The sequence below is a fragment of the Triturus cristatus genome, chromosome 11 (assembly GCF_964204655.1).
Source record: "Triturus cristatus chromosome 11, aTriCri1.1, whole genome shotgun sequence".
NCBI lineage: Eukaryota > Metazoa > Chordata > Amphibia > Caudata > Salamandridae > Triturus > Triturus cristatus.
Window position 1 is genome coordinate 80,037,512 of NC_140594.1, and position 25,710 is coordinate 80,063,221.

General features: G+C 51.6%; 1 protein-coding gene across 4 annotated transcripts in view; it reads right to left on the reverse strand.

Annotated features, from left to right (window-relative positions):
• PI4KA (phosphatidylinositol 4-kinase alpha) overlaps nucleotides 1-25,710 on the reverse strand; it is a 548,133-nt gene that overhangs the window by 95,373 nt on the left and 427,050 nt on the right. For all 4 annotated transcript variants that reach the window (XM_085633226.1, XM_085633227.1, XM_085633225.1 and 1 more), the window contains 3 exons: nucleotides 3,214-3,381; nucleotides 950-1,003; nucleotides 109-229 (listed from right to left, as the gene is read on the reverse strand). In XM_085633226.1, coding sequence (XP_085489352.1) covers nucleotides 109-229; nucleotides 950-1,003; nucleotides 3,214-3,381 — 343 coding nt within the window. The remainder of the gene's footprint in view (nucleotides 1-108; nucleotides 230-949; nucleotides 1,004-3,213; nucleotides 3,382-25,710) is intronic.

Below are 25,710 nucleotides of genomic sequence, written 5' to 3' on the forward strand. Positions count from 1 at the left end.
AGACAAAGAAAGAAAAGCTCTTGCTGCAGAAGAATTGACAAAGTGCTCAGGAAAAGCTGTGAACGTGACACCGATCTAACAATGTCCATAATCCTGCAAATTACTCACGATCTTTAGTGTGTGCCTCTTCATCGAGAAAGATGTTGGTTTTCATGTTCCAGATGAACTGATGAGCAAGGAGCTGAGACTTAGCAGCAGCCCACAGAATGTATTCTCGGACATAACCCATCTATTTGGAAACAGAAGTGGAGTCAAAAGAAGGACGACGGGCAAATTACAGGCAGCACAGAAAGGCCAGGTATTGATGCTAAGACCGTAAAGAACCAACTCTGCTACATGAACATTTCTCATTGTCGTTGATTAACACTCTTCAACAAAAGTTCATAAGCAACCTGAAAGCTCCACTCACAGACACATTATTCCAGATTGCCACATCCCTCTTCATATGTACCAGATGCGTTTTCAGAAATCAACTAACAGGGCAGCGGAGGAGGAGTGACAACAGCAGCTAAGCTACACGACAACGTTTACGTACAAGATATACATACAGATAGTTTATCCAAAGCCATCTAATGCCTCATGTGAGTAACGTATGCATGCATTACAGACATTAAAAGCACAAATGTGGATAACAGATATAAACGATATTTGCACAGAGGACTCATAAATGTAGGAAAATGTATTAAGTGTAATCCGCTAAAAACAGCAAGTCAAACTGTAAAGAATATTTATTTAAAAAAATAGTTTTAAGCATTTTCAATTATTGTCAATTGCTAATTATGTTAACAAGGTTTATGGGTGGGGAGGGCAATGGATGTAGAACAGAAGCAATATCTGAACTAAATAGTGAGGAAACAAAACAAATTAGAAGGAGAAAGGGAATGATAGCATAAAGCCAAATACTGTAGATGTTTCTCTGATGATGGTAACCCGGACAATGAGCTCTTACCTTGTCGTAGCGCAGCGCTTGTACAATCTGTGGAATGTAGAAGAGGATGGCATCCTAAAAATACAAGAACAGAAGAGTATAGGTCTAATGTGTACCTCAGGACAGCAAAAACAGAGAAGACTTACAGGAGTCATATGAAGGCTGGGCAGTGATGCAAAGATGGGGCACTGTAGCAAAGGCTAAAAACTTGAAAAGTATCATTGTGATGTAGATGCAGGACACTGTAGGACAGGTCGTACTTTGGAGTGGAGGAGTGCAATGCAGCTCATTTTGAATACTATAGTGGAGCAGAGTCTCTCATGAAAAGGCAGGACACTGATAAAGAAGTGCACAGCACAAACGGAGAACTGCAGAAGAGGAGAGGCATTAATGCCATTTGACAACATTGCAAAAGGAACAAATGATGGACGGAATGCTGAACAATGCAAACGTTAACCCCCCATCACAAAGATCTGGGTTTAACCCATCGTTCCTCTGCCCACCATGCCACCTCAGTTTGGACCCAGCCATATGCATATCAGTCTTGACCCTACTCCTCATGGGAACAGTCCAGCCCAAACTGCCAAGCCAGGTTGATTGGTTCAGTATTCCGCCCATCATCTGTTCTTTTTGCATTTGCTGCTCTAAGTGGGAAGGGGATGCCCAGACGCAAGTCCTGTGCTCGATATGCCACCAGATTCAAGCTAGCTTGGCTGAAGAGGGGTGAAACCCTGAAACCGGTTCCAGGATGCATGTTTCTGGTCCAGGGAGTACCTGGCCTGGCAGTTGGGGCTGGACTGTTCCCATTTGCATATGGCTGGGTCTAAACTGGAATGGCGTGGCATGCAAAAAACGATGGATTTAACCCAGATCATTGACTAGGGATGAATGTTTGATTGGTTCAGCATTCCATCCATCATCTGTTCTTTTTGCATTAGACAACATGGCAGCACATGTAGCCTGCCCACAGAGGAGAGCAGGGCACAGCATGGGATGTGAAGTAACCCAGCAGAGGATGGACACTGCAATAGAGCACTGCAGCGGAGAAGGGCAGCAGGAAAAGGGATCCACATCAGAAAAGGAGCACATAGCATATGAAGAGCATAACAAAAGTGAAGGATCACAGGAGCAGAGGAAGAGCACAGAAGCCGAGGAGGGACACACCGGCAGAGGAGTGATATGGCAGAAAAGGTGGGATAAGGCAGCAAAGGAGGGCACACCTGCAGAGGAGGGACACTGATGCAGAATAACGACACTGATGCAGAAGAACGACACCGCTGCAGAGGAACGACACCGCTGCAGAGGAACGACACCGCTGCAGAGGAACGACACCGCTGCAGAGGAACACAGAGGGGACATGGCCCCAGAGGAGGTACATAGCAATAGAGGAGGTGCAAAGCAGTAGATGAGTGGAGCCAAACCAATGCACGGTCCCAGAAGCAGAGGAGGAGCACTGCCGCAGAGTGAGCACTGTAGTAGAGGAGGGTCAATAATGTAACGATAAGGCAGTGCAGCATATGTGGGGCATTCAAGCAGAGGAGGGACATTTCAGAAGAATATCTGCAGCAGGGGCACCACAGCAGGAAAGGGGCACCACAGAGGGAAAGATGCCCAGCGGCAGAGTTGGGACACTGTATCAGAGAAGTGGTGCTACACTATTGGGAGGGTGCGGGGGATGTCACAGAAGAAAGAGGAGCACTGCATATAGCAAAAGAGGGGAAACACAGAAGGTAATGCAGTACATGATATGCATTACAGCATAAGAGGAGGAATTCACACAAGGCAGACACTAGAGCAGGAGAGGCATTCTGCCTCAGAGGCAAACACTGACAAAGATAAAGGGCACTAAAGCAGAACGGTACTTAAGAGACTTTGTGCCATCCCAGAGGCAGAGCACTGCAGGACAGGCAGGGCACAACAGGAGAGAAAGGCCTTGCTGTGGCGGCAAAGCACTGTGGCAGAGATGACGCACCACCACATATTGACAGAAAGTGCAGTAGCAGAGGCACAGCAGTACAGCCCACAGGGGCACTGAAACAAGAGGCAGGGCATCGCTCTAGAATGGTGTATTGCAGTAGAAATGTGGCAATAAAGTACAGACCGAGGAAAAAAGGGAATCAATATTGCAATAAATAAAGTGCCTTGCAGGTGTGGCAGGGTATTGTGACATCCATGAACACACTTACATAGACAAACCCTAACAATGGTACACACATATGTTAGCATACTTCTATTCGCCCTAAGGAACCAAGTTTTGAGTTGTTTAGAATAAGATTGATTCCTACCGGTGGGAAGGAGCGCAGCACTTTGACACCATACTGCGCAGTGAGAGGATGTGGTGGGTACATGCTTGAGAAGTACGAAAGGCCAGTAGGTGGGTCTGTTGGGGCCCAGCATAGGATGTGGCTTAGCTCAGGAGCATCTGCATCAATTGTGTGGAATGTCACCAGATACTGTTAACACAAAAAAGGCAAGGATTGGTACGCACAACAACCAACAAGCATACAGGGAGACAAAGCAGACATTTCCAACTAACCAAAATCAAGTATATTTCAAACTTCATTAAAAAAAAGGTCACTTTTTCAAGCATATCATTATAGATTGACAAGATGAATTTTGGGAAAATCAGATTTATCTTTTTTAAAAATTTTTATTTTTCAAAAAACCTTTATTGACTGCTGACACATGAAAAGGTTACATTTAGCACATCACATCCATGTACTCCACCAGAAAAAGGCAAGTCCCAGCAAGTTACAGTAGGCATTAGGTCAGTACAGTATGACATGACTCCCACCTCCCCACAACACAAAACATCAGCATGATGTCTGGACCTGTGTGGTACAATCATCTGTTACTTTCGCAGGGCTCGTTAGGGGGGTCGTAAGGCCCTGTGGGGAGACATGCGGAGCCGGCCAGTAGGGGAGACAGACCGGGAGTGAGGCGGACACTGACCGGAGCCGGTGGCCGCCGCGGGCGAAGTGCCGGCGGGGGAGCGCGGGAGATGCAGCGCCGCTCGGGTGGGGACGGGAGTGGAGGTAAGACACCAGGAGCCCCCATATATCAGGTGGTCGTGACCTGGCAGGCATCAGGTCCCAAAACTCAGATAAGAGGGTCTGACATTGCGAGGCGTCTTCTAGCCAGTGGGCGAACTTAGGCGCCAGTCTGCGGCCCCAACACATAGCCACCCTGTGCCTCGCAAGGACCAACAGCATAGCCGTCAGACGGCGATAGGCATCCAGACAGAACTTGACAAAGCCCAACAGGCACAGCGGGGGTCCGGGACAACTGGGGTGGTGGTGATATCTGAGATGGCAGCGCAGACCTCCAGCCAGAAGGTCGACAACTTAGGGCATAGCCAGGCCAGGTGGGCAAAGTCCACAGCGGGGGCCGAGCAGCGCATGCAATTGTCGGTGGGGATCAGTCCAATCCTGTGTAGCTGGGCGGGGTGCGATAGAACTTGTGGAGGAATTTAAAGTGTATAAGACAGAGGCGGTAGTTGGGAGACAGCTTCTTGGTCTGGTTCCAACAGTTCCTCCAATCGGCCTCGGGGATGTCCATACCAAGATCCGCACTCCACGCCGCCCGTGCACGCTCGGTCGAGGTGGAGGAGGCCAACAGCGACAGGGCATATATTTTTGTTACAAGCTTATGGGTAGCGGAGGACGTGTATATGAAGTCTAACGCAGGAAGCGAGGGCGGAGGTTGAGGGAATGTGGGATGGAGCGCTTTGCATATGGCCCGAAGCTGATGGAAAAGCAGGGTGTTCATCTCTCCGGATGAGGCCGGAAGGGAGTAAATGTGCTCGCCGGGGTAGAGGTCAGAAAGCGATGCGAGTCCCAGGCGAATGGCATGCTTGGTCATGCCAGTCGGCTGCAGAGGGGGGAAGGAAGGATGCCGCACGATCGGCATGTGGGAGGCCGAAAGCACGGGGGCGTTGGAGAGGCGGCGCAGCCCCTGCTAGGCCCAACGCAGTCTCTCGACCGTGTCGGCCTCACCCCGTGGGTGGCGAACCGTCGCGAATAAGGCACGGGACAGAGGCCACGGGGCCGCGTGGTCGGCCTCGACTGCGACGTGCGGCTGATATGGGGCAGGATGGACTAAAAAGTGGAAAAAACTCGCCTGCGCGCTGAGAGCATATAGTCGGAAATCCGGAGCACCCATGCCGGGGACATGGGGAGGGTAAGTATGTCGTAGGCAATCCTGGGTTGCTTGCCAGCCCAGACAAGGGAAATGATGAGAGAACAGAGTCTATGAAAATATTGGGCCGTTAGCGGAATAAGGACATTTAAGAACAGGTAAGGGAACTTCGGGAGCACTACCATCTTCTCTATGGCGATGCGGCCCACGAGAGTCGGTTCCAATGGGGTACTTTGGTCTCGAGCCAGTCGACCGCGCGACTGAAATTGGCCCGCCAGAGGTCGTCCAGGTCCCTACAGATCCCGAGGTAATGGGTTGGACCGGAGGCCCATATGAAGGGGAAGTCGGGAGTGAAAGACTGGGTGGCGTCCGCGAGAGGGAACAAGACCGACTTGCTCCAGTTGACTTGTATGCCCGATAGTCCGCCGAATCTAATGACCTCCCGCACTAGGGGGCCGAGGTTGTACTGGGGGTGTCGGACATACAGCGTAATATCGTCCACGTACATAGAGAGGAGGAGAGATCGAGCAGTGAAACCGATGCCCCGTTGGTTATGGTGTTGTCGGAGTCTGGCCGCCAGCGGCACCATCGCCACCGCGAAGGCCATGGGGTAGAGAGGGCAGCCCTGCCGCGTGCCACGTCCAATCGCGATGGGATCCGACATCTGCCAGTTGATTCGAAGGCGTGCGGAGGGGCTGGTGTAGAGAAGAAAGACTTTGCGGATAAACTAGGTCCTGAAACCAAGACGTGGCAGGAGAATAAACAGAAGGGCCACTCGAGCGTATCGAATACCTTCGTGGCATCGAGCAGAGCCGCCATCGCAGGGAGACTGGGGTTTATTTGGTGTAGCACAGAGAAAATGGTTCTTAGGTTATGAGAAGTGACGCGGCCAGGTATGAAGCCCAACTGGTCTGGGAGAGCGAAAAGAGGCATGAGGGGGAGTAGACGAGTGGCTAGCAGCTTAGCAAAGATCTTATTGTCGATATTAATTAAGGAGAGGACTCCCAACAATCGGTGGACTTGTCCAGCTTGAGCAGGAGCGTGAGCATGGCTTCCCGGAGGGAAGGGGGAAATGTGCCCGTGTCGAAAGAGTCATTATACATGGCGGCCAGGTGTGGCACGAGGAGCTGAGCAAATGTTTTATAAAAAGAGGCAGGGAAACCATCGAGACCCGGGGCCTTATCGCTGGGTAAGCTATTTATGGCGGCCAGTATCTCCTCCCTAGTATGCACGGTGGTGGCCCTCGAGCCAGACAAACGAAATGGTGTTGAAATATTGTTCTAAGGCCTCTCGCATCGAAGGGGGACAGGGAGAGTAGAGGTGGGAATAGTAATCTATGAAATGGGTTTGGAGTTCAACGAGAGAGGTGGTCCGATGGGGACCACCGTCCCGGAGGGCTGTGATATACGAGGCAGAGTGAGGGGGGCGCAAAAGGTTAGCCAGGGCCTTGCCCGGTCTATCGCCTTTGCCAAATCGACGCACACGGGCCTCTCTACCCAGGAAGGAGAGTTCCCGGGCAGCCTCCTCAGTAAATTCTGTGTGCTTCTCCCTCAGGTTCGCAAGAGTCTACAGACCAAGGTTGGCTGCCTGAGCCGCGAATCACTGTCTTGAAGCCCTCCCAGAGGGTAGGCACAGAGTCCACGGAACCCGTGTTTAGGTCAAAATAGTTAGTGATTGCAGTTTGAATTTTGGCACAGAAGACGGAAATCGCTGAGGGCATTCGGGGGAGCCGCCATGAAAAAGCACGTCGGGGGGAGTCAGGGGGATGAAAACAGATTTGGACCGGGGCATGGTCGGAAAATTTGCACGCCATGTGGGTGGAGGAGGAGATCCACTGAGGGCATCGGGAGAAGCGATCCAGAGATCGATGTGGGACCAGCAGCCACGGGCACCAGTCACGCACGTTCCCTCTCGAGCCACGGGCAGAGAGTGACGCCAGACATCAGAGAGCGCGTTTTTGGTAAAAAGAGATTGCAATAGAGCAGCAGAGCGAGGGTGGAGAGAGTGGGGGCCTGAGCGGTCCAGGGCTGTTGAGAGTGTGACATTGAAGTCACACCCCCCCCCCCCCCAAGAGGATGGCAGCCGGGCCCAGGGGGGAGATAAGGTGCCATACCTGAGAAAAGAAGTCAGGGTCGTCCGTAATAGGTCCGTACACAGCAGCAACAATCATGGGCTGGGAGAAGAGCGTGCCTTGCAGAAAGACGTACCAGCCGTCTGGGTCCACAAGAACCTGCGTGGTTTGCCACGGGAGCCCTCGTCTGATTAATATTGACACCCCCCTGGAATAGGAAGAGTAAAAAGAGGAATGCGTCTCACCCTAGTGACATGACTGTAGTCTGGAGGAGGTAGCGGACAGGAGGTGAGTTTCCTCCAGGAGGCAGATGTCGACCTTGTGTCTGTGCAGGTGGGAGTGAATGAGCCTGGCCTTACAGTGGTCGTTCAAACCCTGAATATTCCAAGTCCAGCATACGATGTCAGTCATGATGGGAGGAGAGGGGCAAGGGAGGGTAGCGTGGAGCCAAAGGCCATCGGGCAGGGTGGTAGTCAAGTGTGTCCGGGCCAGCGTAGCATGAGGAGTCGGGCTGGAGCATGGGGAGAGCACAGATGCCAGCCGAGGGTCGCAGCGGAGGACTGGTGACCTAGGGGAGAGAACACGAGGCGGCGGACCGCCATGGAGTAGGAACATGCGCCTAGCAGAGACGAATGGAGGTGGAATGCAAGGACGTGGCCCCACATGGGTGAAACAGAGAAGCAGCCAGAAAATCCTGCAAGAGCAGAACCATGTAACCAAACAAAGTGACGTAAGAAACAACCAGAGACACGACCCCCCCCACCCCCAACAGAGCCTATACGGTGAACTGTACAGTCCGAAACCCCTTCTCAGGGGGAACCAAAGCGAGGCTAGCAAAGTCAAGAACTGTACCCCAACAACCCCCCCCCCACCCGCATCCCCAACCCCACAGTCCCGAACACAGTGACAAAGCCCAACCACCCCGCACCCACACCAACCCCCCAATCAGGCTGAGAACCCACCCAGGCAACCCACAACTTGGTGAAGGGGAAGCAAAATCAGAGAAGGGAATCATCCCGTGAGGGCATGGCAAGGATCAGCATACACCCCTGCAGACACGCGCCTCCAAGTCCTCATTCTTATTGCGAATAACTTCTAGGAGTTTGTCCATCTGCGCCAGTTTGTGATGGTCTCAGGAGGCGGAATCGGAGACCCGGCACTCGGCCTGGAGGAGGCGAGAATCATGAGAGTCGACGCGGGCCTTCACAGAGTCCAGGCGGGCGGAGAGCTGGTCCAATTGTGAGGCTATGCCCGTGACCGTTGATTGGACATCCAGAATGATGGCCTTTAGGTCATCGTCACGGGCCGGAGGTGCATCGATGGAGGGCGGCCCATCGCCGCCATCCGACCCAGCGCCGTCCTGGCAGGTCGACCTACGCTGGTCGAAGGCGAGCTTCGGTTGTCGCGGATCCGTCCTCCCCATGGTGTGCTGACAAGGGCGCCGGGGCAGAAGGAAGAGGGGGCGAACAAAGGAGCAGCGGGCAGAAGGGTAGCAGAGCGCCGATGGCCAGAGGGTCCAAAGCCGGGGGGGAGGCGCCCGAAGGGCAGATGCAGTCGGTCACCGCCAGGCCAGAGCCCCTGGGGCCGCAGCGGCTGAGCAGGGTCGTGGAAATGGACGCTGGGGCGGCGCCGCGGCCAGGGGTGGATCCGCGTGGCGCCCGGTGGAGCAAGGAAGCGTGAGGCCCCCCAGGATGACCAGGCGAGCAACAGACAGTCAGTCCAGCCATGGTAGCGGGGGAGAGCTGGAGAGACCCACACCAGGAAGCAGGGCCCCAGGCCACAACAGTTCGCACCCAGGCCCCCTCTGATCTCTGAGGATCCAGGGAAACAGGCGCCAATGAGGAGGCCAGCAAGAGGGGAGCGCCCGAGATGGCGGCACCAGTATCACGCCGCGAATGGCAGCCCAACGTGGAGCGGCGGGCCCCGCGCCTAGCCCAAGAACCAGGATACAGGCCCTCCGGGCCTGAGTGGCACCCAACGGGAGGCCCAGGGCGCTGAAAACTGGGCAGGAGCATGAAGGGCTGCGGAGGACAGGAGCAGCAGGTCCGAAGGCGCAGGAGCTGGAGTGAGGGCCCAGCGAGTATGGAAGCGCCAGACAGCAGGAGATGCACCGCACGCCGCTGGGAGCGCCCGCCCGACCGGGGACCCACTAGCGAGGAGACACGGGGGGCACACAGCTAGCACCACCAGGCCCCTAATGCGAAGGCCCAGGCCAAGCGGAGCAGACCACGGGCCCCCAACCACGCCAGGAAGGGCCACGGCAGCAAAGTGACTCACCGGGGCAGGCAGGAGGCGGTGCACCGGCGTCCAGCAGGCGTTGAGGGGTCCCTCGATCACAGAACCGCCGCCGTGAAGGAGACGCCAGTCCGGGGCGGCCACGAGGCGCGTGCCCTGCGTGGTAGCCGGGTGGCAGATTTCGGCTCCCAGACGTCGTTGGGGGTCAGGAGCGGAAGCAATCTGTGGCCCAGGCGATGCTGGTTCCGAAAAAGCAGGCTGGTTACAGGTAAGGCGAGGCGGTCTGCAGGATGATGGCGGATTATTCGCTTGGCCGGCAGAGCCCACTTAAAGTGCGGCCACCTTGCAGCCAGCCAAGCCATGCCCCACGGGAAAATCAGAATTACACTAATTCAAATCCTGAACATGTATCATTTAGAAATAAACTTCAAAGTCATCAGTTAGAAATCTGAATGACCAATTGGATTGCGAATGATGAATTTGTATTCTGAATTACTAATCAAAATTCCAAATGATCAACTAAGTTTAAAAGTGACCCTTTATGATTCTAGTTTACCAATACCAGTTCTGAGTGATCAATCCAAGTTCCAAATGATCAACTCCAGTTCCTAATGACCGATTCTGTGTTCCGAATCACTAATCCAAATCTCAGGGATCGAAATGAAGTTTGGAAAATCCAACTGGAGCTCTAGGCTTTAGACGGGACATTCGGAAGCCTCCCTGAGAAATCTGAATTCAAAATACTAATCTGGATTCTGAATATGTGTAAGATTTGGCTTTACACTGCTTTGCAGTGCATGTCAAGAAAACAGAAACAGGAGTAGTCAGCAGGGAGTAGTTTGGAATTTCTACTGAACACAGGAATTTGAAATCTAAAATTTAATTTCGGAGTACTGTATACAACCAAATTTCACTCTATTGCCTAATTACAGCTTACATTTACTTAACATCATGCAACTAGCTAAGGACATGGATTCAACAAAGCTATCCATCAATTCTGCATTGTTGCTGTGTATAAGAGAGACCCTCAAATTCCTTGCAGGTATTGCAGCACTGTTTAACATATATGAATGATGTTACAAATCATTTCTCCAGGGGACATTGGGAGGCACGGAGCAGGGTGTCAAAGGATGAATTCCAAGAAAAAGCTGAATTACAGACACTCAGTGACCTTCTTTCTTAACAGCAAGACAGTACAAAAGAAAATGTACATTTTCTGTTATCCCAATGCAGATGACCAAAATGTCTGGCACAATATCGCCTCCCTGCCTCTCGAGACAAACAAGCCTTCAACATCACAAACATACTGAGAACTGCTCAGATGAGGATACAGCCTTGCAAACCCTCTAGGCATTTGTGGTGTCAGAAGTTTTCATCACCTCATGCCCATGGTTGAGAGACAATGTACATCTTTAAGCAAGAAGCAACGGAAACAGTACCTTCCTCTACTAGGAATTAAAACTCAGAATATCTTATAGGAAGGCTTGTGGATCAGCCCTTTTTGGCAAAATGTTGACTCATGTCTCAAACAGGTGACTGGGGTCCACAGAGGTAATGTCGGGAAACACGTATTGCTGAGAAACTGGGGGAAGGCAACCTAACTCGATATGTGAGGACACTGCGTGATTTCAGCCTGTACGTAAGCAACGTAGTCAAGCACTTGGGAGCTGTAGACCCCCCATTGTTAGAGAAATCAAAGGAAAATATGGACTGGTGAATGACCACCGAAAAAGATATCTACAAACGAAGAGGGAGTATAGGAAACTGGGTTTTTGTTGTAGTTGTCCCCTCACTTTTTGCCGCCTTTTTAGCTACTAGAGGCTAGTTTTCGATTCAGACAGACCTCAGTACAGTGCTTTTTTCTTGAAACAAGGGGATTTCTAATTGCAACCCAATTGGCATGGACTTAAGTACCACTGTAAGTCCCTAGTAAATGGTGCTCCTGGCACCTAGGGCATGGGTACTAACGATGGTCTCCATGAGCTGCAGCATGTCTTATGCCACCATAAGGGACCTACACACAAATTCCACACAGACTGCCACTGCAGGATGCATGACATGGTGCAAACGATGGTTGAAAACAAGACATGGCACACTCCTGTGTGCCATGCCAAAGACACTGCATGGGCTATATTTAAGTAACCCCTACAGCAGGCATTGGAGCCCTATGGCAGGGTGCATTATAACATATGTTAGGAAATATTTGTAGGAGCAAATGTGCCCCTGTAATGTCTAGTTTGATTGCTGGATATTACAAGTGTTTCGGGAAGCCATCTTAAGGTATGTACTGGGCACTGGCCAAAACGAGTTTCCCAGCTACATAATGGCTTCACTGAAATCTATGGTGTTTGGTATCAAACACCTAGTATTAATAAACCCATACTGATTCCAGTGTTGGATTTATTAATACCTGCACCGAGAGGGTATCTTAGATGTACTCTCTTGATTCTGCTAATCCTCTAGTGATCATCTAGGGGGTGTGGTGAACCTAGGAGTAAGTAGCTCATTGGCTACTATCCTTTACTCCCCTTGACACCCATAAATTGAGTTGTTAGGTGGCTCCCCTAACACCAGAAACTTAGATTTATCTCCCTAAAATAGAAAGAAGAGCCCATGATGCAAGAACTGAGGAACAGCGACTGACTTGGCACCAATCCTGCTAGCCTGCCTGCTGTCCCCTACAATTGAAAGGACCCGACTCGTCCAGAAAGCGGTGTCACCTCCCAAAGCTGTGAAAGAGTGACCCACGACTTAACCTGGCCAGCAACATCTCCTTTGAAGCAGAGGAGCTGCTCCCCTGCACGTTTGCAAGCAACAATGGACGGATACAAGAATCTCTGCCAGCGCGAACCCCTGGACTAAACAGCACTGCACATGAGCCCCCCGGCACAGAGACCCTCAAGAGCTGAGCACCCCCCTGGGTTTACGCGGACTGGCCCCTCAGTCCCCGCAAGCAGCCACTGTTTGCAGAAAAGCAGGAACCGCGATAGCCTCCTGATCACAGTGACCCGACGTCTGGGTTCACCACCTCACCAAAGCCCCACAGCCTGAGAAGAAATGGACCAATGGTGCCCACGGCATCCTGAGACCCTCCAGAGCTGAGCCCCCCTTTGGGTTTGGCTGGACTAGTCCCCCGGTCCACGCCTGCAGCCTGTTTTCACAGGGCACCTTCAAACTGCATGTGTCTCCCGCAGCGGTACCCTGCCGGAGAAATCACCACTGCAGCTGAGCCCACTAACCCGAGTTCCAGTGGACCAGCGGTGCCCATACATTCTCGGGCCTCTCAAGGACTGAGCCCTCCTGTGGGTCCGCCAGGACCGCCCCCCCCCAGTCCCTGCTTGCAGCCTCTTTGTAACCAGACTGCTCTCATTGACTTTAACGGGGCACCCGATGTGGAAACGCACCTCTGCACACGGATGCCCCAGACCCTCCCGAGATGACCTGTTGGCGCTGCCTTGGATGTTGCCTCATGCATCCCTTAAATCCTGAAGAACAGTCCCATACGTTGCTGCTAAGTATCCGTATGCAGTATGTTTCTTTCCCATATGATAACATTACAGCTTTAAAAGATACAGGTGTCAGTATACTTCTGTATACCGAGAAACTGTAATACATCACCCACTGCAAGTGTATTTCTGTAAACTTCCAAAACAGTGATCTCTCAAAACAAAGGAGGTCATTACGATGGCTCAAACAGGGCTCTCAGCGTAGCAGTGCCTGGGAACGCCTGCCTGCAACGCGGCAGTCCCGCACATCAGATTACGATGCGACCCATCGTGCATGGTTAACATTGTGGCGGGTGCTGCTGCCTGCAGCACCCGCCGCAATGCTTAACAGGTAAGTCGTGCTTTTCACTGCACTACTTGGCAGGCAACACGCGGTGCCTGTCACTCAGTGCAGTGAAATGTAGGGGGGTACCATAGGTACCCCCACAGTGCACCACCCCGCACCACAAGGTGGACACGCAACGCATGCATTCTCTGCCAGCCTTTCAATGGCGGTTTACCCGCCATGGAAAGGCTGGCTGCGGCCAGCATCGTAATATGGCGGACGGTGCCTGCTAGGCACCGCCACCATTTTACAGATGCTGGCCGCTCCGCCAGGCAATCGGAACGATTGCCTGTGGCTGAACGGTGGCGGGCGGTCTTTACAAACGCCACGGTCGCGGTCCGATTCCCCCTGCCATCCTAATTTGGCAGGGGGAAAATTGGTGTCCGATGGCAAAGGGCCCGCCACCGACAGACTGCCGGTGGCAGGCATTCCGCCATCGTAACCAGGCCCAAAGTACTTGCCAATTATGAAATTTTGGTGTTAAAAATATATATGAATTAAGTGTTATTTTTCTAAATTGGTGTGGTTCTCCTTTTTGAGTGTGGGCTTCATTTATTGACTCTGTATGTGTGTGTAACAAATGTCTAACGCTCCTCCTTGAGAAGCCTTAGGCTGCTCGACCACACTACCACAAAAAGAACACCTTGAGATTGTTAAAACAAGCCACCCAGTCTACTTATAAGGGATACCTGATCTCTCTACACAATATATCTCTTTATGGTTTATTATATAAAGAGCCAGCTTCCTACAGGGTGCTCTAAAAAACATAAGATTTGGAGCTTTTGGAAAGAATACCGAGATCTAGTTTAGTAGTGTAAGCAGAAAAAGTGGGTAAATGAGAGACTGCCCCTGATAATATTACGCAATAAAGAGCTGTGCTTATTTGCTGTCTGAAACAAAAATTGTCAATTGGATAATTATATGACAACACTAGATTATGTTACATCATGGAGTGTTGTACACATTGGTCTCCACCTGGTTGAATTTGAAAAACTGATGTATATTTGACCACACAACGTGGCTGCCTCTGTAATATCGTTTTTTAGATCTTGTTTTTGAAACGAAATAAAAAGTTTCATTAAAAACAGAGAACCTCAGATGCATGAAAAAATCATTTTGGCACGAAGGATGTGGTTAGGACTGCTTTACACAAGGATCCTCTGCTACTCATAACTAATCACCGTGAAGGGTCACTAGAGAAAAGCATTAAAGTGGGAAGCAGAAGTGATTGGACCGGATAATTGCACAGAGTCTGGAGACAGAGTGCCTCAAGGACTCATGCTCATCAGCTCTTGGAACAACATGAATCAGCAAGTGATGCATAAGACATCAAACCTGCTCAGCAGAGCAGCCAGGTCTCCAGGCACCCAACAGCTGTCAGCTTCACAGAGATGACAGCTAGTTAATCAGCCAGGGCATTCTTTTACCTGTGCGGAGGGACTTTGCGGCTCTTCGGTGTGAGCAAAAGAGCAAGAAAAGGTGAAAATAGTCATGGCTAGTGTCATGCTACATGATGCATCAACTAAATGAGCACATCATATGCGCAACCATGTAAGGCCATTTTTTCAACAGCATAGGCAGGCTTCAAATGTACATTTATTAAACCAAATAAGGGGGTCACTGTTCCATAGGTGTGGGTGCTGTAGAGTCACCCTCACACAAAAAGGAGAGGAGACAAACGTGTTAGGACTGAAATAGAAATGGGTTAGGTCAAGGTCTGTGTGAGAGGACCTCGGACCATACCATGCCTGCGACCCTTCCCCGCTCCTACCTGTGGGCTGCAACCGGGGAGACCGGCCTCGAACGATCCCGTGAACAGCAAACACCATTGCGGAGGTTGACCCCACCCCATAAACTACAGTTCCCTACAGGTCCTGGCGCCGACAGGAGTGACCCGGAAGGGGGAGGGACTAAACCCGGATGTGCTTCTTCACTACAGGAGAAAAGAAGCATCGCAACTGACGACGGACGCACTGGTGCCGGAGAGAGGACAGAGAGAGAGGAAGCAGCGGCGGTGGAACAGGGAGAAGACCGAAGAGAAGAAGACGAAGAAGCACAGCGTGACGAGGAGAAGTACCGGAGGAGGACGGAGCCGGAGCAGAGAAAGGCCAGAGTGACGGGGCGGAATCCAGAAGCAGAGGACGCCGACGAGGCTCCGGACGAAGCGTGGAACGAGGAGTGGTGGACCCCACAGGAGGAGGCTGGAGAGCGGCCGCAACCAGGAAGTGTTGCGGCGGGGCCGGTGAGTGGCTAAAACCACGGGATAACGGGAGAGGGAAGCGGGTGGTAGACAAAGGAGAAGGGTTGCCTACGGGGTCACCGAGGGTTGCTTTACTTTTGATGGTGGAACAGTGGTGCTAGCCAGAACGTCCTGGTTTTCTTTTCTTTTCTATTTCCCCCCCCCCTGCCTTCACCGTTACAGAGAGACACACCCTCCCCAAAGGGCCCTAGACTCGCTACCTCGCTTAGACTTGGGGGGCTGTATCTAAAGAAACGTCCATACCCTGAGGAACACGGGTGCGGTGACGGGTCTGTCATTTCCTTCCATACATACAGGCCATATCCCTGACGGTCTCTCGTTTTCTTTCCTTGTCCCTCCTATGAGCCTCCCTGGGGAATCCACTGCGACAGACACCGAGTCAGCGACCAGAGGAAGAGACCGCCCCAAACCAGAAGAAGAGGACGAGATCGTGAAAGCAAGCCAAGAACCCGGGACTCTGATCCAACTCCATATCCCCTAACTAAAACAAATAAAAACCTAGCCACTGGCTCACTACATTTGGCCTCCGCGTCTGTATATCCGGCCTGCTCTCCCACAAGTGGTGTCAGAAGTGGGATCCGCCGGAGACATGGAGGCCGTCATCACACAAATGGCAGAGAACCAAGCCAACCTGGGGAAAGCCATGGAAAAATTCCTTGCAGTCGTAGAGGAAGACCGGGGGAAGTTGCAGCAAGCCCTCACCGACCAGGGGCAGACTCATGACGCAGCCATGGGGAAAATTGCGGACGTTTTGGGCCAGCAAAGAGGGCCGAGTACCCTTCCATCGGTTATAGTGCAAAAATACGTGGCTGTGGAAGATCCAGAATATTTCTTTAATAACTTCGAACGCATGGCCTTGGCCGCAGCCGGGCCAGCAGACAAATGGGGACAATACCTGGGCCCTCTCCTATCAGGTGAATTACAGGCGTCTTACCAAGCCGCTAACATCCTTGGTACCACCCCTTATGCCGAAATAAAACAGAGCATCATGGAACGCTTAGGGGTAGACGATGAGACCTATAGGATGAAGCTACGACAGATAAAAGAAGGACCCAAGAGACCCCGAGGGCCTTATATTTCCGAGTGAGAGACATGGCCGATCGTTGGCTAAAACCCACTACCGCCACTAAGGAGGACATAATGACAAAGGTCTATTTGGAGCAGTATCTTGCTTCCCTCCATCCACCCATCCAAAGATGGGTAAGACAGCATGCCCATCTTACCCCAGAGACCGCTGTAAACATCGCTAGTGCCTATAACCGAGCACAAGAAGTACAAAAGGGACGAGACGAGACGAATTGGAGAGCCGGCTCAAGCGGGGCCCACCGACCTCCCCGACCCACACTCAACAGAAAACCAGACCCCATAACGGTAGTCCCTGGACCCCCTATATTCAGACCCCCTGGACACTCTGTGGTGCGAACCCCTACCCCCGGACCTCAGTGTTATGGATGTGGAGGGCTTGGTCACATAGCACGGTTCTGCCCACAGAAAGAGGAACCGATGGAAATCGGCATGACGAGGAACTTCTATTGCCTTCCCCCGAAAACCACCACCCCTCCCTATCGTTGCGAAGTGTCTGTCAACGGACAGAAGATGACAGCCCTTGCGGATACCGGATGTAGACAGAGTGTAATACGTCCCCAGGATTTAGGGACCCGAATAGGACCTGTGGAAGGGACAGTGAACATCCAATGCGTCCATGGGGACACGAAGACCTACCCCACAACCCATGTGCAAGTACAAACCTCCACAGACCCCGGGTCGGCCTTGAAAGTGGGCCTCATCCAGCGCCTCCCAGAACAGATCATCTTAGGGAATGACTATCCTCACTTGCCCGCCTTGCTCCAAGAAGCCCCGCAATCAGATAGGGACTGGCTGAACACGGCCCCTTTTTCACAAGATGAAAACCCCGACTGGCCCCCTTCCAAACCCAGGAGGTCCCGCAATCAGAAAAGAAAGGAAAAAGGGAAAAACGTCTGCGCTCTTCCGGCGACCCCAATAGAAAATCCGTGGGAACATAGTCGTCAGTTCCATACATGTCCAACAGGAAGATCCGGTGCTACAGGAAGCCTGGAATAAAGCCCTGCCACAGGAAGACCCGTCCCACGTATGTCCTTATTTCTTTGTCAGGAATGGGCTTCTTTATCGGAAGGCAGACCCCAACAGTAACCCCCAGCTATTGATCCCTTCCCTTTTTCGAGATAAGGTCCTATATTTAGCGCACAGTCATCTTTTAGGGGGGCATTTCGGGGAGGAAAAAACAGAACAGTTGATAACCCGACAGTTTTACTGGCCAGGGATTTACAAACAAGTAAAGAGGTATTGTCGGGAGTGCCTGGTGTGTCAGAAAAATAGCAGGTATTGCCCACCCCGAGCTCCCTTACAACCACTACCCATTCTCGATGAGCCTTTCTGTAGGGTGGGTATGGACATCATTGGTCCCCTCTTGCCTTCCCGATCCGGGTGTCGGTATGTGCTGGTTCTCGTCGATTATGCTACCAGGTTTCCCGAGGCCATCGCACTACGACACCCGAACGCCACAGCCATAGCAAAAGCAATGATTACAGTGTTCTCCCGGGTGGGATTCCCAAAAGAGGTCCTTACGGATCAAGGGACCCCGTTTATGTCCAAAGTCATGAAACAGGTGTGTACCCAGTTAGGGATCAAGCAAATTAGAACGGCGGCCTACTACCCCCAAACGGACGGGTTGGTGGAGCGTTACAACGCCCCTCTGAAAACCACCCTAAAGAAACTCCTCGACCTAGAAACCAAACGGTGGGAAGACCTATTACCCCTGGCGTTGTATGCCATTCGCTGCCACACCCAAAAGAGCACGGGGTTCTCCCCCTTTGAATTATTATATGGACATCAACCCCGATCCTTGTTGGATATGGCCCGGGAGGCATGGGAAACCGAACCTAATGCTAGTACACCCCTGATTGACTACGCCTCAAACCTGAGAACCCATCTGGGACAGATTCATACTATTGTTCGGAACAATATGGAGAAAGCTCAAGAGGCCCAAAAAGCTCAATATAACAAAAAAACGAAGGATATATCCTTCAATGTAGGGGACGCCGTACTTCTGATGATGACCTCTTCCGATCACAAGTTATTGGGTCAGTGGCAGGGACCCTATGTGATCCTAGAAAAAGTAACCCCCGTCACATATAAAATTGAATTGGACAAACAAAGAGGTACCTCCCAGGTGTATCACGTAAATCTATTAAAAAAATGGGAGGGACCCCTTCCTGTTTTACTTACCGTAGAAAACCCCCAAAACCCTTTATACTGCCAGTGTATAGACGGGGAGCTGCCTGGCGATATCGCCGCCGCACTGATAAAGAACCTCTTACCGTTACAGGACGTGTTTTCCAACATCCCGGGAAAGACCACTGTGGTGGAACACGCCCTCAAAACAGCTCCGGGGAAAGTAGTACGCCTAAGGCCATATCGTATTCCGGAGGCTCGCAGACAAGTCATACGCAATGAAGTACAGCAAATGTTGCAAATGGGGGTTATCGAACCCTCGGTAAGCGAATGGAATTCGCCAATCGTACTCGTACCGAAACCCGATGGGTCGGTGCGTTTTTGCATTGACTTTAGGGAAGTCAATAAAGTGTCTGAATTTGACACCTACCCCTTACCCCGGGTGGATGAAATGGTAGAGAGGATTGGAAGAGCTAAGTATGTCAGTACCCTTGATTTATGCAAAGGGTACTGGCAAATCCCATTACGACAACAAGACCGAGAGAAAACGGCGTTTTCTACTCCCGATGGCCTGTATCAATTTGTTATGTTACCGTTTGGGTTACATGGAGCCCCAGCCACATTTCAGTGGGCCATGAATCTCATTCTATGGCCTCACGAAGACTATGCCGGGGCATACATTGATGACATCATAGTATACAGCGAGACCTGGGAACAACATTTATCACATCTATATGCAGTGGTACAGACATTGGGTAAACATGGGTTTAAAATCAATCCGGCGAAAAGCCACTTAGCTGCCCAAACCGTACAATATCTGGGTTACCTACTAGGAGAAGGCATGATTAGGCCCCAAGATAAAAAAACTGACAGCCATTTCCCAAGTACCTTTTCCTCGCTCTGCTAAAGCCCTTAGAGCGTTCCTGGGTTTACTGGGTTATTATAGAAGGTTTATACCTCGGTTCTCCTACATAGCAGCCCCTCTCACCGACCTCCTACGAAAATCAGTGAACACAGAAGCCAGATTGAGGGATCCCAGCCCCGATGTAATACAATCCTTCAACGCCTTGAAAGCATCCCTGACCTCAGACACGGTGTTAGCCAGTCCAGACTTCTCTTTGCCATTTATACTCCAGACCGATGCCTCGGATCAGGGTCTGGGGGCTGTGTTATCCCAGAAGAACGACCAAGGGGAAGAAAAACCTATCCTGTACCTTAGCAGGAAACTATACCCCCGAGAACGAAACTATGCCGTTATAGAAAAAGAAGCCCTAGCCATCAAATGGGCGATTGACTCCCTAAAATATTATCTTGAAGGCCGCAAATTCACGCTTTACACTGACCACGCCCCCTTGGCATGGTTAGCCCGAAATAAAGAGAACAATGAAAGAATATTACGGTGGTTTCTGTCCTTACAACCGTATAGATTTCACACCCAGCATAGGAAAGGTAGTGAACAAACCAATGTGGACTTTCTCTCCCGTTATCCCTGTCACCCCCCCTCTAGAAAGACAGCAAGGGAAAAGGGATGTGAGAGGACCTCGGACCATACCATGCCTGCGACCCTTCCCCGCTCCTACCTGTGGGCTGCAACCGGGGAGACCGGCCTCGAACGATCCCGTGAACAACAAACACCATTGCGGAGGCTGACCCCACCCCATAAACTACAGTTCCCTACATGTCCTGGCGCCGACAGGAGTGACCCGGAAGGGGGAGCGACTAAACCCGGATGTGCTTCTTCACTACAGGAGAAAAGAAGTATCGCAACTGACGACGGACGCACTGGTGCCGGAGAGAGGACAGAGAGAGAGGAAGCAGCGACGGTGGAACAGGGAGAAGACCGAAGAGAAGAAGACGAAGAAGCACAGCGTGACGAGGAGAAGTACCGGAGGAGGACGGAGCCGGAGCAGAGAAAGGCCAGAGTGACGGGGCGGAGTCCAGAAGCAGAGGACGCCGACGAGGCTCCGGACGAAGCGTGGTACGAGGAGTGGTGGACCCCACAGGAGGAGGCTGGAGAGCGGCTGCAACCAGGAAGTGTTGCGGCGGGGCCGGTGAGTGGCTAAAACCACGGGATAACGGGAGAGGGAAGCGGGTGGTAGACAAAGGGGAAGGGTTGCCTACGGGGTCACCGGGGGTTGCTTTACTTTTGGTGGTGGAACAGTGGTGCTAGCCAGAGCGTCCTGGTTTTCTTTTCTTTTCTATTTCCCCGCCCCCTGCCTTCACCGTTACAGAGAGACACACCCTCCCCAAAGGGCCCTAGACTCCCTACCTCGCTTAGACTTGGGGGGCTGTATCTAAAGAAACGTCCATACCCTGAGGAACACGGGTGCGGTGACGGGTCTGTCATTTCCTTCCATACATACAGGCCATATCCCTGACGGTCTCTCGTTTTCTTTCCTTGTCCCTCCTATGAGCCTCCCTGGGGAATCCACTGCGACAGACACCGAGTCAGCGACCAGAGGAAGAGACCGCCCCAAACCAGAAGAAGAGGACGAGATCGTGAAAGCAAGCCAAGAACCCGGGACTCTGATCCAACTCCATATCCCCTAACTAAAACAAATAAAAACCTAGCCACTGGCTCACTACATTTGGCCTCCGCGTCTGTATATCCGGCCTGCTCTCCCACAAGTGGTGTCAGAAGTGGGATCCGCCGGAGACATGGAGGCCGTCATCACACAAATGGCAGAGAACCAAGCCAACCTGGGGAAAGCCATGGAAAAATTCCTTGCAGTCGTAGAGGAAGACCGGGGGAAGTTGCAGCAAGCCCTCACCGACCAGGGGCAGACTCATGACACAGCCATGGGGAAAATTGCGGACGTTTTGGGCCAGCAAAGAGGGCCGAGTACCCTTCCATCGGTTATAGTGCAAAAATACGTGGCTGTGGAAGATCCAGAATATTTCTTTAATAACTTCGAACGCATGGCCTTGGCCGCAGCCTGGCCAGCAGACAAATGGGGACAATACCTGGGCCCTCTCCTATCAGGTGAATTACAGGCGTCTTACCAAGCCGCTAACATCCTTGGTACCACCCCTTATGCCGAAATAAAACAGAGCATCATGGAACGCTTAGGGGTAGACGATGAGACCTATAGGATGAAGCTACGACAGATAAAAGAAGGACCCCAAGAGACCCCGAGGGCCTTATATTTCTGAGTGAGAGACATGGCCGATCGTTGGCTAAAACCCACTACCGCCACTAAGGAGGACATAATGGCAAAGGTCTATTTGGAGCAGTATCTTGCTTCCCTCCATCCACCCATCCAAAGATGGGTAAGACAGCATGCCCATCTTACCCTAGAGACCGCTGTAGACATCGCTAGTGCCTATAACCGAGCACAAGAAGTACAAAAGGGACGAGACGAGACGAATTGGAGAGCCGGCTCAAGCGGGGCCCACCGACCTCCCCGACCCACACTCAACAGAAAACCAGACCCCATAACGGTAGTCCCTGGACCCCCTATATTCAGACCCCCTGGACACTCTGTGGTGCGAACCCCTACCCCCGGACCTCAGTGTTATGGATGTGGAGGGCTTGGTCACATAGCACGGTTCTGCCCACAGAAAGAGGAACCGATGGAAATCGGCATGACGAGGAACTTCTATTGCCTTCCCCCGAAAACCACCACCCCTCCCTATCGTTGCGAAGTGTCTGTCAACGGACAGAAGATGACAGCCCTTGCGGATACCGGATGTAGACAGAGTGTAATACGTCCCCAGGATTTAGGGACCCGAATAGGACCTGTGGAAGGGACAGTGAACATCCAATGCGTCCATGGGGACACGAAGACCTACCCCACAACCCATGTGCAAGTACAAACCTCCACAGACCCCGGGTCGGCCTTGAAAGTGGGCCTCATCCAGCGCCTCCCAGAACAGATCATCTTAGGGAATGACTATCCTCACTTGCCCGCCTTGCTCCAAGAAGCCCCGCAATCAGATAGGGACTGGCTGAACACGGCCCCTTTTTCACAAGATGAAAACCCCGACTGGCCCCCTTCCAAACCCAGGAGGTCCCGCAATCAGAAAAGAAAGGAAAAAGGGAAAAACGTCTGCGCTCTTCCGGCGACCCCAATAGAAAATCCGTGGGAACATAGTCGTCAGTTCCATACATGTCCAACAGGAAGATCCGGTGCTACAGGAAGCCTGGAATAAAGCCCTGCCACAGGAAGACCCGTCCCACGTATGTCCTTATTTCTTTGTCAGGAATGGGCTTCTTTATCGGAAGGCAGACCCCAACAGTAACCCCCAGCTATTGATCCCTTCCCTTTTTCGAGATAAGGTCCTATATTTAGCGCACAGTCATCCTTTAGGGGGGCATTTCGGGGAGGAAAAAACAGAACAGTTGATAACCCGACAGTTTTACTGGCCAGGGATTTACAAACAAGTAAAGAGGTATTGTCGGGAGTGCCTGGTGTGTCAGAAAAATAGCAGGTATTGCCCACCCCGAGCTCCCTTACAACCACTACCCATTCTCGATGAGCCTTTCTGTAGGGTGGGTATGGACATCATTGGTCCCCTCTTGCCTTCCCGATCCGGGTGTCGGTATGTGCTGGTTCTCGTCGATTATGCTACCAGGTTTCCCGAGGCCATCGCACTAAGACACCCGAACGCCACAACCATAGCAAAAGCAATGATTACAGTGTTCTCCCGGGTGGGATTCCCAAAAGAGGTCCTTACGGATCAAGGGACCCCGTTTATGTCCAAAGTCATGAAACAGGTGTGTACCCAGTTAGGGATCAAGCAAATTAGAACGGCGGCCTACTACCCCCAAACGGACGGGTTGGTGGAGCGTTACAACGCCCCTCTGAAAACCACCCTAAAGAAACTCCTCGACCTAGAAACCAAACGGTGGGAAGACCTATTACCCCTGGCGTTGTATGCCATTCGCTGCCACACCCAAAAGAGCACGGGGTTCTCCCCCTTTGAATTATTATATGGACATCAACCCCGATCCTTGTTGGATATGGCCCGGGAGGCATGGGAAACCGAACCTAATGCTAGTACACCCCTGATTGACTACGCCTCAAACCTGAGAACCCATCTGGGACAGATTCGTACTATTGTTCGGAACAATATGGAGAAAGCTCAAGAGGCCCAAAAAGCTCAATATAACAAAAAAACGAAGGATAGATCCTTCAATGTAGGGGACGCCGTACTTCTGATGATGACCTCTTCCGATCACAAGTTATTGGGTCAGTGGCAGGGACCCTATGTGATCCTAGAAAAAGTAACCCCCGTCACATATAAAATTGAATTGGACAAACAAAGAGGTACCTCCCAGGTGTATCACGTAAATCTATTAAAAAAATGGGAGGGACCCCTTCCTGTTTTACTTACCGTAGAAAACCCCCAAAACCCTTTATACTGCCAGTGTATAGACGGGGAGCTGCCTGGCGATATCGCCGCCGCACTGATAAAGAACCTCTTACCGTTACAGGACGTGTTTTCCAACATCCCGGGAAAGACCACTGTGGTGGAACACGCCCTCAAAACAGCTCCGGGGAAAGTAGTACGCCTAAGGCCATATCGTATTCCGGAGGCTCGCAGACAAGTCATACGCAATGAAGTACAGCAAATGTTGCAAATGGGGGTTATCGAACACTCGGTAAGCGAATGGAATTCGCCAATCGTACTCGTACCGAAACCCGATGGGTCGGTGCGTTTTTGCATTGACTTTAGGGAAGTCAATAAAGTGTCTGAATTTGACACCTACCCCTTACCCCGGGTGGATGAAATGGTAGAGAGGATTGGAAGAGCTAAGTATGTCAGTACCCTTGATTTATGCAAAGGGTACTGGCAAATCCCATTACGACAACAAGACCGAGAGAAAACGGCGTTTTCTACTCCCGATGGCCTGTATCAATTTGTTATGTTACCGTTTGGGTTACATGGAGCCCCAGCCACATTTCAGCGGGCCATGAATCTCATTCTATGGCCTCACGAAGACTATGCCGGGGCATACATTGATGACATCATAGTATACAGCGAGACCTGGGAACAACATTTATCACATCTATATGCAGTGGTACAGACATTGGGTAAACATGGGTTTAAAATCAATCCGGCGAAAAGCCACTTAGCTGCCCAAACCGTACAATATCTGGGTTACCTACTAGGAGAAGGCATGATTAGGCCCCAAGATAAAAAACTGACAGCCATTTCCCAAGTACCTTTTCCTCGCTCTGCTAAAGCCCTTAGAGCGTTCCTGGGTTTACTGGGTTATTATAGAAGGTTTATACCTCGGTTCTCCTACATAGCAGCCCCTCTCACCGACCTCCTACGAAAATCAGTGAACACAGAAGCCAGATTGAGGGATCCCAGCCCCAATGTAATACAATCCTTCAACGCCTTGAAAGCATCCCTGACCTCAGACACGGTGTTAGCCAGTCCAGACTTCTCTTTGCCATTTATACTCCAGACCGATGCCTCGGATCAGGGTATGGGGGCTGTGTTATCCCAGAAGAACGACCAAGGGGAAGAAAAACCTATCCTGTACCTTAGCAGGAAACTATACCCCCGAGAACGAAACTATGCCGTAATAGAAAAAGAAGCCCTAGCCATCAAATGGGCGATTGACTCCCTAAAATATTATCTTGAAGGCCGCAAATTCACGCTTTACACTGACCACGCCCCCTTGGCATGGTTAGCCCGAAATAAAGGGAACAATGAAAGAATATTACGGTGGTTTCTGTCCTTACAACCGTATAGATTTCACACCCAGCATAGGAAAGGTAGTGAACAAACCAATGTGGACTTTCTCTCCCGTTATCCCTGTCACCCCCCCTCTAGAAAGACAGCAAGGGAAAAGGGATGTGAGAGGACCTCGGACCATACCATGCCTGCGACCCTTCCCCGCTCCTACCTGTGGGCTGCAACCGGGGAGACCGGCCTCGAACGATCCCGTGAACAGCAAACACCATTGCGGAGGCTGACCCCACCCCATAAACTACAGTTCCCTACAGGTCCTGGCGCCGACAGGAGTGACCCGGAAGGGGGAGCGACTAAACCCGGATGTGCTTCTTCACTACAGGAGAA